This window comes from Callorhinus ursinus, unplaced genomic scaffold (genome assembly GCF_003265705.2).
Source record: "Callorhinus ursinus isolate GAN/ISIS: 27379988/994484 unplaced genomic scaffold, GSC_fseal_2.0 scaffold12, whole genome shotgun sequence".
NCBI classification, from domain to species: domain Eukaryota; kingdom Metazoa; phylum Chordata; class Mammalia; order Carnivora; family Otariidae; genus Callorhinus; species Callorhinus ursinus.
This window is the reverse complement of record NW_027397074.1, coordinates 77,159,670-77,178,590: the sequence shown is the minus strand read 5'-3', so window position 1 is coordinate 77,178,590 and position 18,921 is coordinate 77,159,670. Positions and strand designations below refer to the sequence as shown.

The 18,921-nt window shown below is 43.8% G+C and overlaps 1 protein-coding gene across 5 annotated transcripts in view; it reads left to right on the top strand.

Annotated features, from left to right (window-relative positions):
- HIPK2 (homeodomain interacting protein kinase 2) overlaps window positions 1-18,921 on the top strand; it is a 186,762-nt gene continuing 167,841 nt past the window's right edge. For all 5 annotated transcript variants that reach the window (XR_012380366.1, XM_073899270.1, XM_073899268.1 and 2 more), the window contains exon 1: window positions 1-86. Coding sequence is in view for 4 of the 5 variants with exons in the window: in XM_073899270.1 (XP_073755371.1) it covers window positions 68-86 (19 nt within the window). In the remaining variant the exon portion in view is untranslated. The remainder of the gene's footprint in view (window positions 87-18,921) is intronic.

Below are 18,921 nucleotides of genomic sequence, written 5' to 3'. Positions count from 1 at the left end.
GGGGGGGCCGAGCTCGCGCGCCGCGTTCCCTTCTCCGTTGCCATGAATCGCGGACACCCCGGCCCCGATGGCCCCAGTGTACGAAGGTAAGGGGCGCCCGGCCCGCCGACCCCGCTCGCCCAGCGCCGCCCGGCCGCCGCGGCCCCCGCAGCTTTGTTCTGCCCGCGGCCCCTAGCCGGGCAGCCCCCGGCCCGCAGCCCCCCGGGCGCCCGGCCCCCGGCGCCCCACCCCCGGGGCTTTAACCGGCTCCCGACCCCTCCCCGCCTCCCCCTCCCCTGCCCACGGAACGGCCGGGATCCGGAATTTAACAGGATCTTATTTCCAGGGTGGAGAAAGAGGCGGGGGGGGGGGGGGTGGGGGTGCGAGGGTGGGCTACTGCCCGAAGAAAAGAAATTGGGAGGGGGCGCCTGGGAAAAGACAGACCCGTGACTGTGCTTTTCATTTATTTGGAATAAATAAAGGTGATGCGGTTTAGCTGTCGTCCTCCCCCCGCACCCCCCAAGAAAATTACCTTTAGGGTGATCTTTCCACTCTGTCCCCACGGCTCCCCTTTCCACTGCTCTCCACTCCCTCCCCACACTCCTTTATTCTCCGCGAGCCTCTGATTTGGGGGGGGGGGCTGTCGAATCGGAATGTATGGGGCTAGGTGATGAGAGGGGGGTACAGAGGAAAAGTCCATTTCAGACCCAGGCAGAACAATGAAATTGGCTAAAATCTCCCCGCATTAGCGTGTGTAAGGGAAAATGTAGTTTAGGTTTTCAAGTCGGGGTGGGGGGTGGCGGCCGAGACGTTTTCCCTGGTCGGTCTGGGTAAACCTGCGTGGTGCACCTTCACCTGGCGTGGGGTCATTTTTCTGATCTGTCTTTAGGAAGAAAGAAAAGAACGGAGGGCAAAAGCACTCCACTTCCCCTTGCCCTCCCTCTCTCTTTCGTTTCTCTTCAGTCAGTTCTTGTCAGCTTCCAGCCAGAAATCAAACCAGAATCAACTAAGTTTTTACACTTCGGTGTGTTTTTGTGTGCTTGTAGTAGAAAGAATTTTAAACCGAAGGGTGCCCGATTTTTTCAGTCATTTCATCGCGAAAATGTTTTTCTTATGAAATCATTGAAATAGCAGCCTTTACATACTTTTAGCGTTGGTCCATCTGGCTTTCTTTCGGTTTTTGCTCTGATATTGTCAGATATTCTGTGGGTGAAATAGCAAATGAGAGGGGAAAGGGTTTGTGTGGAGCAGAGAGGAGGGGCGGGGAGAGGAGGTTTTAATCCTTCTATAAATCCGAGAACAGTGCTGGCGAGTGAGACAGGGAACGCATTAATAGTTTTATCTCTGTTACAAGAGGCAGATTTAAAAAAAAAAAAAAACTTATCTGAAAAGAAAATCTGTTATTAGTTCCAGGGCTCCAAATGAATTTGGTTTCTGGATGGAATAAAGTTACCAGTCAGGCCCTGGATAATGAGGCTGTAAATAACCTATGGACTGTAAATATTTTTTTTCAGACTCTCTCAGAAACAAAGGGGCTGTTTAGAAGGCAACAGAGAGATGTTATTCCAGGGGCTTTCCTCTTCGATTCTGAAGAACACAAGGTCCATTTAACCATTCGACAAAACAAAACGAAATTTCTGATCACTCCACCAGGCAGAATAGAACGAGCCGGTGGCTCTGTGAACATGGGAGGAGAACCCATGTCGGGCAGTCATTGTTCGTCTGTGTCTATGGGAGGGGGCTACAGTCAATGCTCCCACTGTCTATGGAGTGTTAAAATGAAACAATTTTCTCTTTATTAAGTACCTCCTTGAGACTCCCTCTGCTGGACACTCCGGGTGTGCATTAGGGAGGGAACTTGGCATTGAATTCAGAACTGTAGTAAAGGGCTGCTTTCCCTTTTGCAAGGGGCTGGGTACGGGGCGGGGCGGGGGGGGGGGGGCGAGGGGGGTTGGGATGTATTTTGTCAACTTTGTAAGAAGCCCGTCTCAGAAACTGCTGGTTCTCTCCCTTTCCTATCGTTCTAAATCCATACGGAATGTAGGCCATACCCCCTAGGCTAAGACTTGGTACTCCTGGTCCAACTACAGTGTTCTTTCTGTGCATTACACCAGATAAAGAATTGTGGGTGGGTAAGGTGTTAAGGTTTAAGCATAATCGTGGATCTCAAAGGTCTCAGGAGCTCACTTGTTTTCATTTGCAGGCTTCATTCCCTGTTCCAGATGACCTACCTGGTCACCTCTTTCCACCCCGGGTTTTGCTCGGTCTTGCCTGTGTGCTGTCTTTTAACTATTCCTCCACTTTGTACCCTTCGACTCTGCTGGAGTTGCTGTGTGTCTTTATCCTAATTTCCCTAGGCTTCCTCCTCTCCCCTCCTCAACCAGTCCAGCCTCGCTGGGCACAGCTCAGGCCTGGGTCTTTTTGAAGGAGACTGTTGGTCATGCTCTGAAACAGACAGGTGACCTCTATAAAGGATTGTACTGCTGGAACCTACATTCACTTAGTGTGATGAGTGCTTCTAAGACTCCGGTGACCTCCTTTTCCCCTCCTTGGCGATATCTGCTGGATTCAGTCAGCCTGATTTTTACCGTATCCCAGTCAGAATGCATGGGCTCCTGGTGTGTATCCTGGAGGAGCAGGGTTTTTCTGGGGAGTTCGCCGAGGAGATTTCTAATCATTTTTGAGCTACTAAAAAAATCGAACATAGGGTTCTACTCAGGAGCGGGATGATGACAGGTGAAGCATTTCAGCTGGAATTCGGGCGTGCACCCATTCGTTTGAATGGGGTGCAGTTGCCCCAAGTTGGGATACTGGGCGAAGGCCTGAATGCAACAGTGGAGCATTCCGAACTGTGAGCTGTTTAGAGAGAAATGCGGCTTTTGAAACAGGGTATGTTTGATAATACAGATTAATGGGTAGCAAAGTGTTACCAGTCTCCTGCTACTCGCTTTTAAGGTTAGGTTTATAAATAGCACATTCGTTTTCAGTAACTTGGTACTGATTAAGTTAGACTTATTTAAAAAGGTTTATTTTCTTTAGAAAGTTAAACATTTGCCTTGCAATTGTGTTTACTCCATCAACTTGCTTAGCAAGGCTTTTTTTCAATATGTAGTACAAAGGCCAGCCACATAGGTCTATATTGCCATAGGTTCTGAATTAGAGGACCCTAAATTCCAAGTTAATTATGTTCCACCATACCCGAGATGTGTCATGTCAGTTAGTATTGGCTTACACAGACTTCCCAAAACTCTAATAATGAAATCTCTCATCAGATGAGTCTGAAGACACCTACCAAAATGCCTACCAAGAAATGGATTCTGAATCATCTTCCATTAAAAGAATTTGATGACACATGTTCTAAAATATCTTTTCCTGTGTTTGTGTTTTATATTTTTAAAATGAGTAAGTATAAATATTGTTTTCATTCTCACCGCTTTTGAGTAGTGAATCAAGGCTCGTTAATTTTACCCTCAGTTCTGGACAGTGTGGTCCGGTAATCAAATCAGAGACCTGGGTTTGAATCTAGTTGATGACTTTGGGCATGTTACTTAACTTCTCAGAGCTTCGTTGTGTTTTTAAGCCTCATTGGATTGTGCGAGGACTCCATTAGAAATGAGTACCTGTAAAGTGCCTGGCTGTAGTAGGCATTTTGTTAGTATGTGTTAAATCCCTCTATTTTGGGGGGCTGCTTACGGGCATGATGACTCCAGGGAAAGAATAGCCCACAAATAGTTTAGAAAACCAATAATAGCAACATTTCAATTATTAATCTCCTGCTATTCCTCCTCCAGTTTGGGCACCAGCAACAATAAATCCCCTATGGCCACAGAAGAAAGAGCCTTTTTGACCCCCTCTGTGACCTTTCTGGATTTCTGTTCCCACTGTTTCTGCTGGTTTCAGGTAGAGAATTTCTCACATTCTATGCCACTTTAAAAATGAGGAAACAAACCGTTAGAGCAGAGTTTCAGGAGCCGCAGCTGTGCCTCTGTGAAAGTATCCCAAAGTATGAAAGATTCACCTTCGCCCCGACCAAGACCCATGCTGCCCCCAGGCCGGCCCGGAAAGGGAGAGGTGGCTCACCAAGGACCTCCTCAGAGGGCCAGCAGCCACTCAATCCCAGGCCAGGGTCTGGCTCATCATGCATTCAACATAGTTTTCTTACAAGAAAAAATTTGGTGCCTTATGCAAGTTACAGCTGCTTCTAGTCTTCCTATTTAATTTTTTTTTTAAATGTTTCATTTCTCTTCTTTTCTCCCATAGAGACTAATCTTGGGGAACTACCTTTGAGGTTTATATGAAACAAAGTAGCAATGATCAAGAGGGTATGATATGTAACCATTTTTTATTGTTCTCTGAACATGTAGTTTGCCAGTGCTTTCTGGTAGTCTAATGATGACAATTGCAGCACTTCCGGCCGCTATCAAAGACGGGATTCAGAATAATGCCAGCCGACTTTATATAACCACCGGTAGAGTGTGAACCTGAAAGGGTCCAAACTCGTAATAGTTCCATTTAATATGGCAGTACTCTATTGGGGGAAAAAAAAAAAAGCTGAAAAGCTGGAGTATAGGGAGGTCTTTATTTTTCCTCTACAAGAAACCGAGATGCCTGAAGTTCACAGCACCAAGCGTGCCTTAGGCTCTACTTAGTCTGTGCTGCTCTCTCCACTCCCATGAACTCACTGTCCTTACAGGCCCCCACGAGGTGGGCGCTGTTACCCACCACCTTACAGACAGGGCACATCTTTAATGAAGTCACTTAAAAGCATTTATGTAGGGTCCCTGACTTCGAGGAGTTCAGGGGGTATGGGAAGTGAAAGTCAGAAGTACACGTGGGCTCAGTGGATCATGGCCTGACTCAAGATGGAGTGTGTGTGTGTGTGTGTGTGTGTGCGCCAGTTTTTAATTCTTAATGTGCTAGTGTTTCTTCAGGTGTAAAGAGAAGACCCCCATTTCCCTATTTTCCTTTGAAATATATTTTTAAATTTGGATCAAACAAGCATTTCGGAATATTGGAAATTCCTATTACAAATTTCCTTAGGAATCACCCTCTCTAATTACCATCTCTTCCTCTTTCATTACTTAACATTTTGTATCCTTGTAAATGCAAATATGTTTCTAATTTGCACACACTGCTGGGAGACTTCGGTTTTTTTTTTGGTATTTAGGGTTCTGCGTTCTGTTGTGAATGGACCCTTACGTCATGTGTGGCTGTTGGAGAATTAATTCCTGGCTTTGCTGCCTGGCTGTGATCTTGTATTCCAGGTGGTTTTGTGGTGCTTATTAGTGGGGATATAGTTCGGGGGGTCACTCAGCAGATCTCTCAGGGAGTTGTAGAAGAAAACCCAGCTCTGCCTCTCGGGGGTTTGGAACCCAGGGCAGGAGAGGACCCTGGGGAAAATGTAGTTCATCCTACTGCCTTCAGGAAGGTTGAATGTCTGTGACTTGAAGTTGCCAGTTCATCGAAACAATTGTTTTTCCCCAGGAAAAGCCCACGCTAGGAACCCCCTCAGTAACCAATTCCAGGATTCTGTTAACCCGACTCCTGAGCCAATTCCTGGGCCCGCCTGAAATCTCACCTGCCGGCATTCAAACCTGTTTTCTTTTACTCGGTTCCTTTCTCTAAAACCTTTCATATATTTGAAGATAATGACTGGGTCTCTACAGCTCTTTCCTAACAGAGCCTGTTCTGCGTCCTCTCCCTCCTCTGAACTGTCTCTAGTTTCTCCACATTAAAAAAAAAAATGGTGGTGGTCGAGACCGAATACAGTTCTTTAATAATGGTCTCATTAGTACAGTGTACACAAGAAAAATGAGTTCAGGATTCTTGCGTCACTGTGAACCCCTGGAGGGCAAGAACCAAATCTGATTCATCTTTGTATCCCCCACAGTAGCTGGGCAGTTCGTTAAACCAAGTAGGCACTTCATAAATATTGGCTGAATTGGCTCTTCCTAATATATCTGAGTAATAACTTACATTACACCAGCCCTGGATTGGTAACTGATAGTTGGCTTTCTCTCACCTTGGTCCCGAGTCTTTATTTGCCTTCTGCGCATGTCTAGCCCTCCTTCACCCCAGCAGTGCCACCTTCTGCTTGACTCTGAATGTACTTGATCACTTTGAATTCACCCCTCTACTTCTAGCTCTTTAGAACCTTATTTATCTCCTACAGATCTGACAAGCAGAATGCAGAGGACTCAAGTGTATAAAGTTGAACGGCTCGTGAAAGACGAGAACACACACAAGAATCTTGATGATTCTGTGTAATATCAGTTCATCCAGGTTTAGAAAGGACAGTTTGTCAAATTCTTTACAGATTCTGAGTCAGCTAAAGCCATACCTGTTTTTCCAGGTTCTCTGTGACGAGTAAGCTAAGTGTTCATGAGAGTGGCTACGAGTCAGCCTTAACAGCCAGTATTCCTCTCTGTCTTTGGTCTAAAGCCAACAGAAAAGGCAAAAGATACTGATGGACAAGGCCATTCAACCTGTGGCTTTCTGATGAGTGACTTTACCATTAGAAAGTAAGCTAGTAAAATAGTTGCCAGTAAAAAAAAAAAGGCAAACCTTGAAAACGGCAAAATAATTTTGTGGTTTTTTTACAGCCACTTATTTCTACACATGGCATTGAAGAGATTTGTAGTGTTTTGAAAGTAGTCTGTTTTAGCAATTCTTGCCTAACTTCTTTTGCTCTTGTAGGTTCTGATTAATTAAATGCCACTGTGTTTAAACAGAATTAAGATTGATTGACTCTTGCATGTGATAATGCTATAGACTTTCTAAAACCTTTACCATCAAAGAAAGAGCGCAGTCTAATCTGTGAGTGCACAAAGGCATTTTCCTTCAGGTTGTGCTGCTCATCCTCGGGGAAAGGTTACTGTAGAAGCTGCCATAACTTTGGGTAGAAAAGCACTTTGGGTTCACACAGTTACAGATTGCATCCTGATGCAGTAAGGTTGGCTTCTGTATTTTTACCATTTTCCTCCATATCAGTATCACCTCATTGATTCAATGTATGGAGTTGTGATTCACAATATAAAATGATTTTTCCAAGAGCTTGTCATAAGCAAAGTGATCCATCATGCCAGTTCTGTGTAGAACTTCTGGCTTCATAAGGCATTAAAGAACAAATTTTAATGGTATGTGTGCCTGCAGTCCTGTTAAAAGTCCTATGGTAAGGAGATTTGGAAAACCCTGGTTTATTGCTGGTTGTGGAAGTATGTTCTTTTTTTTTCTTTCTCCTCTCTCTCTCCCTAATGAAGAATTTATAGAGCTCTGACAAAAAGCAGCATGTAAATTCTTGAAATTGTGCAGAAAGGCAGCACGTTACACCCTCCTGAGTTCTTTGTGACTGCACGTCCTCACCAGAATCCAGGCTGATAGCAGCTTCTTGCAGGAAAGTAAATTTCAGGGGAGCTCGTTACAGGCAGAGAGAGAGTGCACACGCTTGCACATGCGTTCAGCTTTACCCCCTGAACCACTTATATTTGCAGCTCCAGCACAGTATGCTTACTGTTATTCATTAAGTTATAACCTGCACCATCAGGGAAAGATTAATCGATATTCATTATGTTCTGTTAACTGAGACTGGGAGGTTCCCTAATATATTACAGAAATGTTTCCTTTGGAAAATGGTTAAAATAAAGAAACTCTCATTTAATTATATCATGACTTTTTTCAAAAAGGAGTTAAGGCTGCCTAAAGGGTTAAATTTCTGGAAGATGGGAAATTAATTTGTGTAGATCACTTTTGTGGCTCAGCTTATTCCCAAGGATGTCGGATAAGTGAGGTATTCCCATTTGAAGAGACAACAGAACCAGTCAAAACTCTTGTGCTGGCTTAACAAGGTGAATAAGCAGAGTGCATAATGGAATTCATTTGCAAAGTAATTTTTGCTTGGCTGGAAGAGTGGTAAGCACAAAACAGACCAGCAGACGAGAACAGTTAAGTATTTGGGATCAGTTGTTGAAAGGTTTAAAAGGGGTTCTAATTCAAGAGACATTTTATGGTGAGGAGAAGGGGACCGATATTATCAAAATGATACTTGAACAAGGTAATTTTTCCTGGCCCGGATATGACAGTGGAATGAGGCAGCCAGAGGGTGAGCCATGCTGGGAGGCCGTGTGCTGCCTTGGGAGGTGTGAGCACCGTGGAGATGGAATGGGGACTCTGGTTGGGGTCATATAGGAGAACATACATAGAGCCCTTCTCAGCAGGCCTGACCCAAGGGTTCAATACATATTTGTTCCTTTTCGCTTTCCTCTCCACACCTATGACCATCAGGAAAGCTTGCAGGGGTTGGCAATATCATGATATTTATCCTATTTTTCTAAAGAATCTATTCTTTTTATAGGCTCTCTCACATTCAACATTGAGATCAGAGTATCTCGGGCTCTTACTGGGCACAGTGTAAACCCAGGGGTATCTTCACACATTAGTACCCACCTTTGACACAGGGGGAAACTGAGGCCCAGAGCAATGAAGAGGTTGCCCTAATGTCCCCTAGAGAGAAGGGAGGAGGCAGAGCTGGGGTTCTCGTCCCCCAGGGCAGTGTGCATAAAAGACTCAGAATACCTAATGGGGGCTTCCCGAGGCCGCGCTACCAGCTGGAGGTCCAGGGGTTGTGTTTCCAGCAAGGCTGTCAGAGCCACTCACCTTTTCCCCCCAGACCTACCTGTAAGGGGGCTGCTGGGCCGGGGGGGGGTTCTCCTGGGTCCTGATGAGCCCATGGCACCTCCCTGAGCTCATCCAGAGGGAGTTATTTCCCCCTTTCCCAAGGAAGGCAAGGTCACCTGCTGTCAGCTCCAGCGCTTAGAGTCTTCTCTTAGGAAGTTGTTCCTCATGGTTCTCTGAGAAAGTTTGCAGCTTGTCATCATGAGCTACTTATTAACAAAAACAGAAAAATCGCAAACGAGAAACCAGTAGAACTATGATGAGTTTCAGAGAACCTCAGAGTCTATTAAGCAGCTTTTTTTTTTTTTTTTTTTAATTCTGATCTTCCAGGTGCAGTTTAGAGTCATTTTTTTCTCACTGACCTGACCAAAACTTGCACCCAGGGTCCCTGGGGAAGGCCTGGGTCCCAGAGACCTAGAGCACAGTGCCCAGCCCGTGAGGGGGCGCACCTCTTGACCTGGGGGACATCCCTCCCCTAGGAGGATGGGGCTGGGACCTTGAAAGTACGGGGTCCAGGGCTGGAGCCCTGCCTCTCCCCTGTTCTAAGGGCAGTGCTGTTAAGGGGACTTCTTGCTGTAAAATCTGGGGCAACAAAAGCAACTTGAAATGTTTCCTGTTTATACAAGTCATGACTAGTGATTGCTTCACTGGATAGTTAGCTTTCCTTTCTTTCGCTCCTCAACCTTGATCTTCGACTCTGGTCGCTCCATAAAGCAGAGTTGATGAAACTGACCCATTTCCTGTTGCTTGCTGAGGTAGCTCAGTAACCAGTATGTCCCTCCCACAGTGAAACTTGACAGAGAGCCTAGTAAATCCTACGGCTTTTCTGTTTCGTCTGTTTGAGCCCTTGAGGTGCACGGCCCCTCCTACTGTTCTCCTTCCTTGATGTCATCTCACCACTCTGTGCCACCCTCATCTGCCCACGGCTGGGCTCCTTAACCTACCTGTTTGTTCTTTGACTTTGTGTATCTTGGCTGTGTATTAGCTTCGACGTACTTGTGGGTGTGAGGGTCTAAGTGGGGGGGACACGTGGAAGCCTCGTTTGGGCCCATTTGTGTCGGGCCTTGTTGGGAGAGGTGGTTCTGTGACTTCCGGCATCTCCCATCACCTGGAGGGCCTGTTAAAACTCATCAGGGGGGCCCCGCCCTCAGAGTTTCTGTTTCACTAGGCCTGGGGTGGGACTCGAGAATTTGCATTTCTAATTGAGAACCCCTGTTTTAGAATGAATGCATTCAGAATGTAAAATCAGTACCTGTTCGTTTATTTTTTAAAGATTTTATTCATTTGAGACACAGAGATACAGAGAGAGAGAGCATGAGCAGGGGGCGAGACAGAGGGAGAGGGAGAAGCAGGCACCCCGCTGAGCCAGGAGCCTGATGTGGGGCTCGATCCCAGGACCCTGGGATCAGGACCTGAGCCGAAGGCAGCCGCTTAGCCGACTGAGCCACCCAGGCGCCCAGTCAGTACCTGTTTAAAATAAAATGGTGATAGTTTTGATTACAGCTTCCCTTGAAGGAGTGAGAGTCTGAGAACTGACATTATCATTATTTTCAGTTCTCCTGCCCTTTGGTGGCAGAAACTTCCTGAAGCCATAGGACAATGTGCAGATCCAGCCCTGGCATTCCTGCCTCTGGCTCAGCAGAGACGAGACCCTATCTTCTCCAGGGCCTGAGCTACTGTCTCTTGGTCCCCCAGAGTCAGCCCGTCTGTCGCTCATCTAGTTTGGCCCTGGGGTCTCAGAGTAGACTGGGCAGGTGTCATTCTTGCAGTAATAATGTATCTCCATTAACTAACGTAAAGAGCTGTGTGATCTCTGTTTGCAGAAGAGGACATCGAGGCTTAGAGATGTTCAATAATGTGTCTCAGGTCTCATCAGCAGCAACTGGTAGAGGCAGGGCTTGCACCCCGCCTGGTACCCGAGCGTGCTCTCGTCCTGTGGTCCACACACCATACAGCAAGGAGATACGCGATTAGGATCCCTGAAGAAGGGAGCGGATGGTTCTAGAGTGTTAATGTCACACACACCTCCCCGAAGCTCTACTGTCCCATTTGCCTCCTCTTTATCAAACAGGATCATGTTGACGTGATGATCTAGCATTTAGTCTGGTGGCTGGCGTACAGGATGGATATAGTAACAGGCAGCTGAGACATGAACCCCCTTTGAGCAGCAAAACAGATAAAACATCTGAGAACAATCTTACTGAGACCTCTAAGGAAAAAAAAAACATTATGAAAAGATGAAAATGGCAGCTAATGCCTGTCAGGCCCTAGCCGCTGCTGGTTCTGTTGTAAGGTTTTACATGCATTAATTCCTTGAATCCTTGAAGCAGGGCTGTAGGATAGGTTCATGCTACCATCATGTTATACAGAAGTCCAGGAAAGCTCCACGGCTTGAGAGTGGTAGAGCTGACATTGACCCCAGGCAGCCTGGACCCAGAGCTGGCGCCCTTGACCACCAGGCTAGAGACCCAAGGCGGAAGGGCCTCCCAAACCCTTCCTCAATGAGGGAGTAAAATATGGAAATATGCTCTTCTTCGGGTTTTCTCCAAATGTAGATGTTCTTCATTTGAATCAAAATCTACATAAATGTCTTAAAACTTGAGAAACTGACTTCTGTGGGTCTTCTTGAAAGATGAGGTGGTGGACATAGAACAGTCAGGCCTGAAAGAGGAGAGGAGCGAAGGGGCTAGCTCTACCGTGCGTGAAAACAAGCCATAAAGCATCAAATTTGGCATGAAGCTTGACAGACCCATCCGTGGGGCGGAATGCATGAGCCAGATTTAAGGCCCTGTTGTCTGTGAGCATTTAATAGATGATGAAGGAGGTGCCACGAAGCAGTGGGCGAAAGGAAACCTGATTTAACAAATGGGAGTGGGACCATATGATAGCAATTTGAAAAATCTCAGTGGATATTCTCACTTCACATCATTATACCAACATAAATTCTACATGATTAAAATGTTAAATTCAGGGGCCCTGGGTGGCTCAGTCGTTAAGCGTCTGCCTTCGGCTCAGGTCATGATCCCAGGGTCCTGGGATCGAGCCCCGCACTGGGGTCCCTGCTCTGCGGGAAGCCTGCTTCTCCCTCTCCCGCTCCCCCTGCTTGTGTTCCCTCTCTTGCTGTGCCTCTCTCTGTGATAAATAAATAAATAAATAAATAAATAAATGTTAAATTCAACAAAAATCTGTGGAGCGCGTTCAACACGCCAGGTACTGTTCTAGGTGCTGGGTGTACTGCCGTGAACAAAACTGACTGAAACCCCTGCCCTGAAGCAGTGTGCCTTTGAGTAGGTAAGGGGAAATAATCCGGTTTTGGGTTTGTTTGTTTGTTTTGTAAGCTTGAAAGAAATAGAAGTGGATATTTATTAAACCTCTGGAGGAGTTGAAATTTCTAAATTTAGAATCTGTAGAAGAAATTACAGAGGAAAACATCAATAGTTTTGTCAGCGTAACATTCCCCAAATGTTAAGGTTATTTCTGGTTTTACTATCATGAGCTATTTCTCAGTGTTTTCAGCATAACATTAAGGTGTGTCCAGAATTTAGGATAGGTTCTCCAAAGTAGAATTAGTAAGTTGAGGGGTCTGAACATTTATCTGGGTTCTAGATATGTGCCACCAAAATTATGTTCCTCCCCAAAGTATTTTTATATTAAATCGAGCCACCTAACGCCTTAAGTGCACCCATCCCTTCATTCAGGAAGGAAGTTTCTCACTGCTCTAGGCACTGGCCCCCCTCTTTGCATTCCCAAGGGCTTTCAGTACCATCTGTGTGTATCAGGAACTCCCAAACTTTTATCTCTACCTAGATTTATATTTTGAGTTCCAAAGTCATAGAGCCAACAATCTATTTGCCATCTCTATTTGGATGTCCCACAGGTATCCCTTTTAATGTGTACAAAGAAAAAAACTTTGGGTCAGCCCTCTGAAATATGTGCCTTTTCCAGAATTTTTTATTTCCATAAATGGCATCATCTTCCACCCAGTAGCTGACATCAGAAACCTGGGAGTCATTCTTGACTTCGTTTTACTTCACATTTAATCCATCACCAAATTGTATTGATTTTTGCCTCCCAAATATAGCCATTCTTGTTTCTTGCTGGAGTTATGTTCTATAAAGCTGTCATAAATACTGAATTAGCAAATACTGAACCAGTGCTCCTAGGTTAGACTCCTGCAAGCCTCTGGTCGCATTTTCATCAGCCGATCAATATATAACCTTGTCTATGTGTGCTTCTGTTTAAGGACATCTTCTTTAATATATATTGTTGATTCATTATCATTGAACTCACAGGCCATAGGACTATTAGCTCATGCTTGAATGAAACTTACCAGTACAAGTATTTTCTCAGTAAGGCACATCACAGCCTTTTTGCATTGAAAAACACTAGACAGCCCTTCGGCACTATGCTTGGGGGTCATTTTAAATCCCCAACAAAAACCACACCAAAAAATGTGAACAACATGGTACTAAAGAGACAGTGGAAGGTATACTTGCCTATAGTACAAGAACAGAACCCAGAAGGCAGAGCATGGCCTCGTGTGACCTCCGCTGGGAATGCGTGCATCAGGCATGTCTGGTAATGACTGGGAAAGCACCCTCTGAGTACTGATTGTGGGATTACAAATAAATTCTAGTGAGTTGGTGAATTCGCAAATATGGAATCCGTGAATAATGAAGGCCCACTTGTATATGTTGAACCTGCCCACTTCTCTCTATACTGCCATCCCCTGGCCCAGGGGTCAGCAAACTCATTCTGGAAAGGGCCAGATAGTAGGTACAGTTGACCCTTGAGTGACATGGGGTTAGGGGCATCAAAACACACAGTTGAAAATTCACGTATAACTTTCGACTCCCCCGAAACTGTATTAATAGCCTATTTTTGATGGGAAGCCTTACTGATAACATAAACAGTTGATGGACATATATTTTGTATGTGTATTATATGCTGTATTCTTACAATAGATTAAGCTAGAGAAGAGAAAATGTTACTAAGAAAAATCATAAGGAAGAGAAAATACATTTTTGGGACTCTTGTAAAAAAAAGACTTGCGTATTAGTGAACTTGTACGGTTCAAACCTGCGTTGTTCAGGGGTCAACTGTATTTTAGGCTTTGCAGAACAGCCGGTCTCTGGGATAGCTGCTCAGCTCTGCGCTCGTGAAAGCCGCTATAGACAGCACATCAGTGGGTGGCTGGGACTGGGTTCCAGTAAAACATTATTTGCAAAAACAGGCTTTGGCTGGATCGGCCCTCAGGCTGCAGTTAGGATGCTGCTAGCCCAGACTAACCCACCACAGTGTCCTGTCTTCATGGTCTTCCCGACCTGCTCATCCCCTATGTCCGTTCTCGAGCCTCCAGCCGATGTCCATGGTGATCTTAAGTGCACATTAGATCTGATCCCTCTCCCACTTCAGATGTCAACCGCTTCCATCACACTTCAGATAAAACCCCAAATCTTGCATATCGTGGCTCCAACACGGTCCCTTGCTGAGTTGTCCAGTCTCATTTTATGCCAGGCTCCCCCTCTTCACCCTGTCCAGGCCTCTCCAGGTCTGTGACTGTCCCCAGCTGTTCCCTGCACCGTTGCTCCCAGTCTCCCTGCCTGGACTCTTCTGCCTCTTGCCTGACTCACTGCTGCTCACTCCGCGGTCAGAACCAAAATGTCACTTCCTCCTGTGTGAATTAGGGGCCTCTCCTCTGATCTCAAGGCACCCCGTTCTTTTCCTTCACAGCACTTAGGGTTTATCTTCCACCTGCCTCCCCCATTAGACTGCAGGCTCCGGGAGGGAAAGAACACGTCTGTGGTGTGTCCATTCTCTGCTCAAGGTGCCTTCACACACGTTGCACACACTTCCTAAGACTTGCTAAATCAATGACTGATCAGGAACCCAGTCTTGTTTACCCAGAATTTTGTATGAAGCTACAACAAAGAGACCTGAAAAAGTCACCCTTTTAGAGAGTACAGTGTATCTTCTAAAATTGAGAGTGATGGTTGCAGAGAAAAGTCATCCTGAGAAGTGGATTTGTAAATGGGTGTGAATGTGTCTTTATTGTCCAAGGGTGCCTTCTGCCAACAGGTATATCCAGTCCCGTGTTTTCTCCCTGGGACTTGAGTGCTGTGTTAAGTCCTGGTAGGCTCCCTTTGCTCCTGGAGGGTTTTTGAACTCTGCCGGTAGTGTCTTCTCACAGGAAAGTGGGGGGTCAAGTGTGCTTGCGAGGAGGCATTTGGCACCTCTTTTAAAGACTGACTACACTATTAGTCTGGGGAGGAAATCTTTGATTTGTCAGAGAATCATTTTAGCAATGAAATTCCACATTAAAGATTGTTCCCAAGTCATTCCAAGAATCCTGCATGTTAGAGATGGGTAGACAGCATATTTTGGAAAGATAATACATCGTTTCTTAGATGGCTTTTTGTAGATTAGCATGGTGAGATTTAAAGCCTATTTAATTTTTTTTCAAATGTATTATTATAGAAATACTACTTCTGCATTATAAAAGTTAGAAAATAAAGGCAAGCAAAACACACAACACATGCGTGCACGTGTGTGTACTAAGATTACCACAGTTATACCTTGCAGGTCTTTTCTGTGCATTTATAGGTACAAATACTTTTTCAGAAAAACCGAGGTTAGATATAGTACTGTTTTATAATCTGTTTTTTTTTTCAATGAATAGTTTCCAGCCTTGTATTTCAGTAAAGTTCATTTAATTCCTTGTCCATATTCAGATTTCCTGAATTGGCCCCCAAATGTCCTTTGAAGCCGGTTTGTTGAAATCAGTATCTAATTGGGAACCATGCACTATTTCTGGTGGTAATTTCCTTTTAGTCTCTCAGTCTGGCCTAGTCTCTCACTGAAGAAATTAGCGGTTGCCTGTAAAAGCTCTTACCTTTTCCATCTATGGGCTTTCTTCTTCTTCTTCTTCTTTTTTTTTTTTTTAAAGATTTACTTATTTGAGAGAGAGAGAGAGCATGAGTGGGAAGGCAGAGGGAGAGGGAGAGAGAATCTCAAGCAGACTCCAAGCTGAGCATAGAGCCCAACACGGGGCTTGATCTCACAACCCCGAGATCATGAGTTGAACCAAAACCAAGAGCCAGACACTTAACCAACTGCGCCACCCAGGCACCCCTGTGGGCTTGCTTCTTTTTAGGGCAGGGCTGAGCTTCTCCATCCCCTGCATTTGCTGTTATCTAAAGGTTTCATGGGTTCGAGTTCACCATCTTATGCTAGAATACCCTGGAGGTGATTCTGTGTGCTTTGTTTACCTTCCACTGACCTACTATTAGTGAAGCTAAACTGACCTGGTGGATTAGGGTTGTGGTAGCCCTGAGCCCTCTACTCTCCAGTTCTGTTTCTCCTTTTGACACCAAAAGTGATCTGTGTGGTATAACTTTGGTATATAGGCTATTTACCAAACGGTTGTAGCACCAAATAAGTCTTGTCTATCATCATACATTCATTAAGTTTTTGTGAAATGATGTTTTTGTAATTCTTTCATTTCTTGTATAAAGTAGAGTTCTCTTTCATCTTTGGGGGCTGCCTGGTTACCCTGAAAGAATAGTTCCAATGGGAAAGGCAGGATCTTTGCTAATACTCTCTCCTTAATCATTAATTTTCAAAGAAAGGAATTGTGTAATAGCCTTTTCAAATAGTGAGAAATGATTTTTTTCCCTGTCTTTTTCTTTATCATTGTACAGGCATGGGTTTTTATTGATTTGGTGTGTTTTAATTGTTAATCTTTTTGTTACATCCTCAGGCAGTGAGACCCCTTCAGCTAGCTGCTGTGATGTTTTGACAGGACCTCCATAAATCCAAAAAGCTTTCTTACTAAATGGCACAAGATGCCCCAGGCTCATCTTGGACTTTTCGGTGGTCTCAGACAATGGTCTTAGAGACCACAGTCCATGCATTAGGGGTGGTTATTGCTACAGAGGTGACTTGTTTCTAAGGAATTTCGGTGAATGGAACTAAAAAATACATATTGTTAAAAAGTTAGAGTTTCGATTGACATTTCCCTGTGCTTTCACTCAGTTTCCTCAATTTTATCATTGTAAGTCCTTTATGTTCTACAGAAAATCTTTATCTCTTGTTTAACTTGTAAGAATAAAGTTTTGAAATACCAATACCGATATTATTACAAACACCGAAAACTACAAAGGAAAGTTTAACACATCTTTGTAATTTTTGTTGTCCTGAGAATGTGTCCAACTAAGGATGGGTAATTAAAAACTGTGTTCTAAAGCACCTAAAAGTAAATTCTTCCTCAGGGTGATTGTGTCACCAGTTTGGCATATGTTAGGTTCATTTCTTTCCATTTCTTCTCAGTTTAAGAAATTTTTAAATTTAGCTTTTTTGGGATAAGGAATGCATTTACATGACTGAAAAGTCAAAACTATGTAGGTATCAAATCTAGATGAAAGATATATAGGGATTTGTTAAGTTATTTTCTCTACATTTCTTTATGTTTGAAAGTTAAAATAATTAAATTTAAACTACAGTAGTCTCCTGTATCCGTGGGTGATACGTTCCCAGACCCCCAGTGGATGCCTGAAACAGTGAATGGTGCTGAACCCTGTATGTGCTAAATTTTATGATACATACCTATCATAAAGTTTAATTTATAAATTAGGCACAGTAAAAGAGTAACAACAGTTACCAGTAGTAAAATAGAACAATTGTAACAGTGTACTGTAACAAAAGTTATATGAGTGTGGTCTCTCCCAAAATATCTTATTGTTGTACCCTTCTTGTGATGATGTTAGAAGATAAAAATGCCTGCGTGATGTGATGAAGTGAGTGACGTAGGCATTGCTGCGTAGCTTCAGGCTGTTACTGACCTCTGACCATAGTCAGAAGGAAGATTATCTGCTTCTCAACTGCAGTTGACCTTGGGTAACCGAAAGTAGGGAAAGTGAAATCCTGGATGGGGGAGGGGGCACGATTGCATATAGAAAGATGCACAATGAGCTCTTGCCTTGTTCCCTCATAGACAACCATTTTTGTTCGGTCTTGTTAATTAACCCTTTTTGAGTCTTTCATTTTGCAGATTCAGATTATGTATGTGTAAGAATATATACTTTTCTTCTCCTTTGTTTACACAAAAGGTAACATACCTTATCTATTCTACATCTTAACTGTTTTCTCTTAATAATGTATTCTAGCACTCTCCCTATTAGTACATAGAGATTATCTTCAGTCTTTTTTATGGTCACAGAGTACTCCATTTTGTTGACATATTATGGTTTGTGGGACATTAACAATCTTGGATTGTATCCACTCCTCTGCTATTTACAAACCGTCTGTAAAGGATAATCCTATATACGTGTCATTTCATACTCATGCCGGCGTATCTGTGACATATAGTCCTATAAGTGGGACTGTATGGTCAGAGGGTGAGTGAGTACGTTTATAATTTTTTTAAAAGATACTGACAAATTCCTCCTGTTAGAATTTGTACTATATTGCACTCACACAAGCAACAGAAGAACACGCCTATTTCCCTAGAGTTTTACCTACAGAATCTGTTGTCAAACTTTTGGATTTTTGCTGATAGGTGAAAAATGATATTTTGATATAGTTTCAGTTTATATTTCTTTTATAAGTGAGGTAGAGCATCTTTTCATTTGTTTAAATGTCATTATATATAATTTTTGTGTGAACTGTGTTTTGAACTTTATACATTTTCCTACTGTGTTGCTGGTCTTCTTTATTTCTAAGAGTTCTTTGTATATTGCCTGTGATATGAGTCGCAAATTTTTCCCAGTTGGCTGTATGTGTTTTGATTCCTTATGGTGGTGACTTTGCCCTTCAAAAGTCTGTTTAATTTTATGTAATCAAATTTATCTTTTTGTTTACAGCTTTTGTGTTTTGAGTCAGAATCAGAAAGACATTTCCTATTTCAGGTTTTTAAGTTCCTTCTGGCACTTTTGTCATTTCATCTTTTCCACTTACGTCTTGGTTCATGTGGTTGTTTATACTCAGGTATGTTCTGAGGTTTGGAGCCAACTTTATGTTTTTTCAATACTCAGTTGTCCCAACACCATTTATTGAAAAGCTTATATTTTCCCCACAGTATCGTAATGTCTACTTTATCATGTATTAAATTCCTGTAGCATGGGGTCTGTTTCTAGACTACACTTTTCCATCGGTCCGTCTGTTGTCCATTATTAAGGTGTATGCTCTCTTTTATTTAGTATCTGAAAGATACGGAAGTTCTTCCCTATTGCTCTTCCTTTTCAGAGTTTTCCTAGCCATCCTCGTTTTCCATAT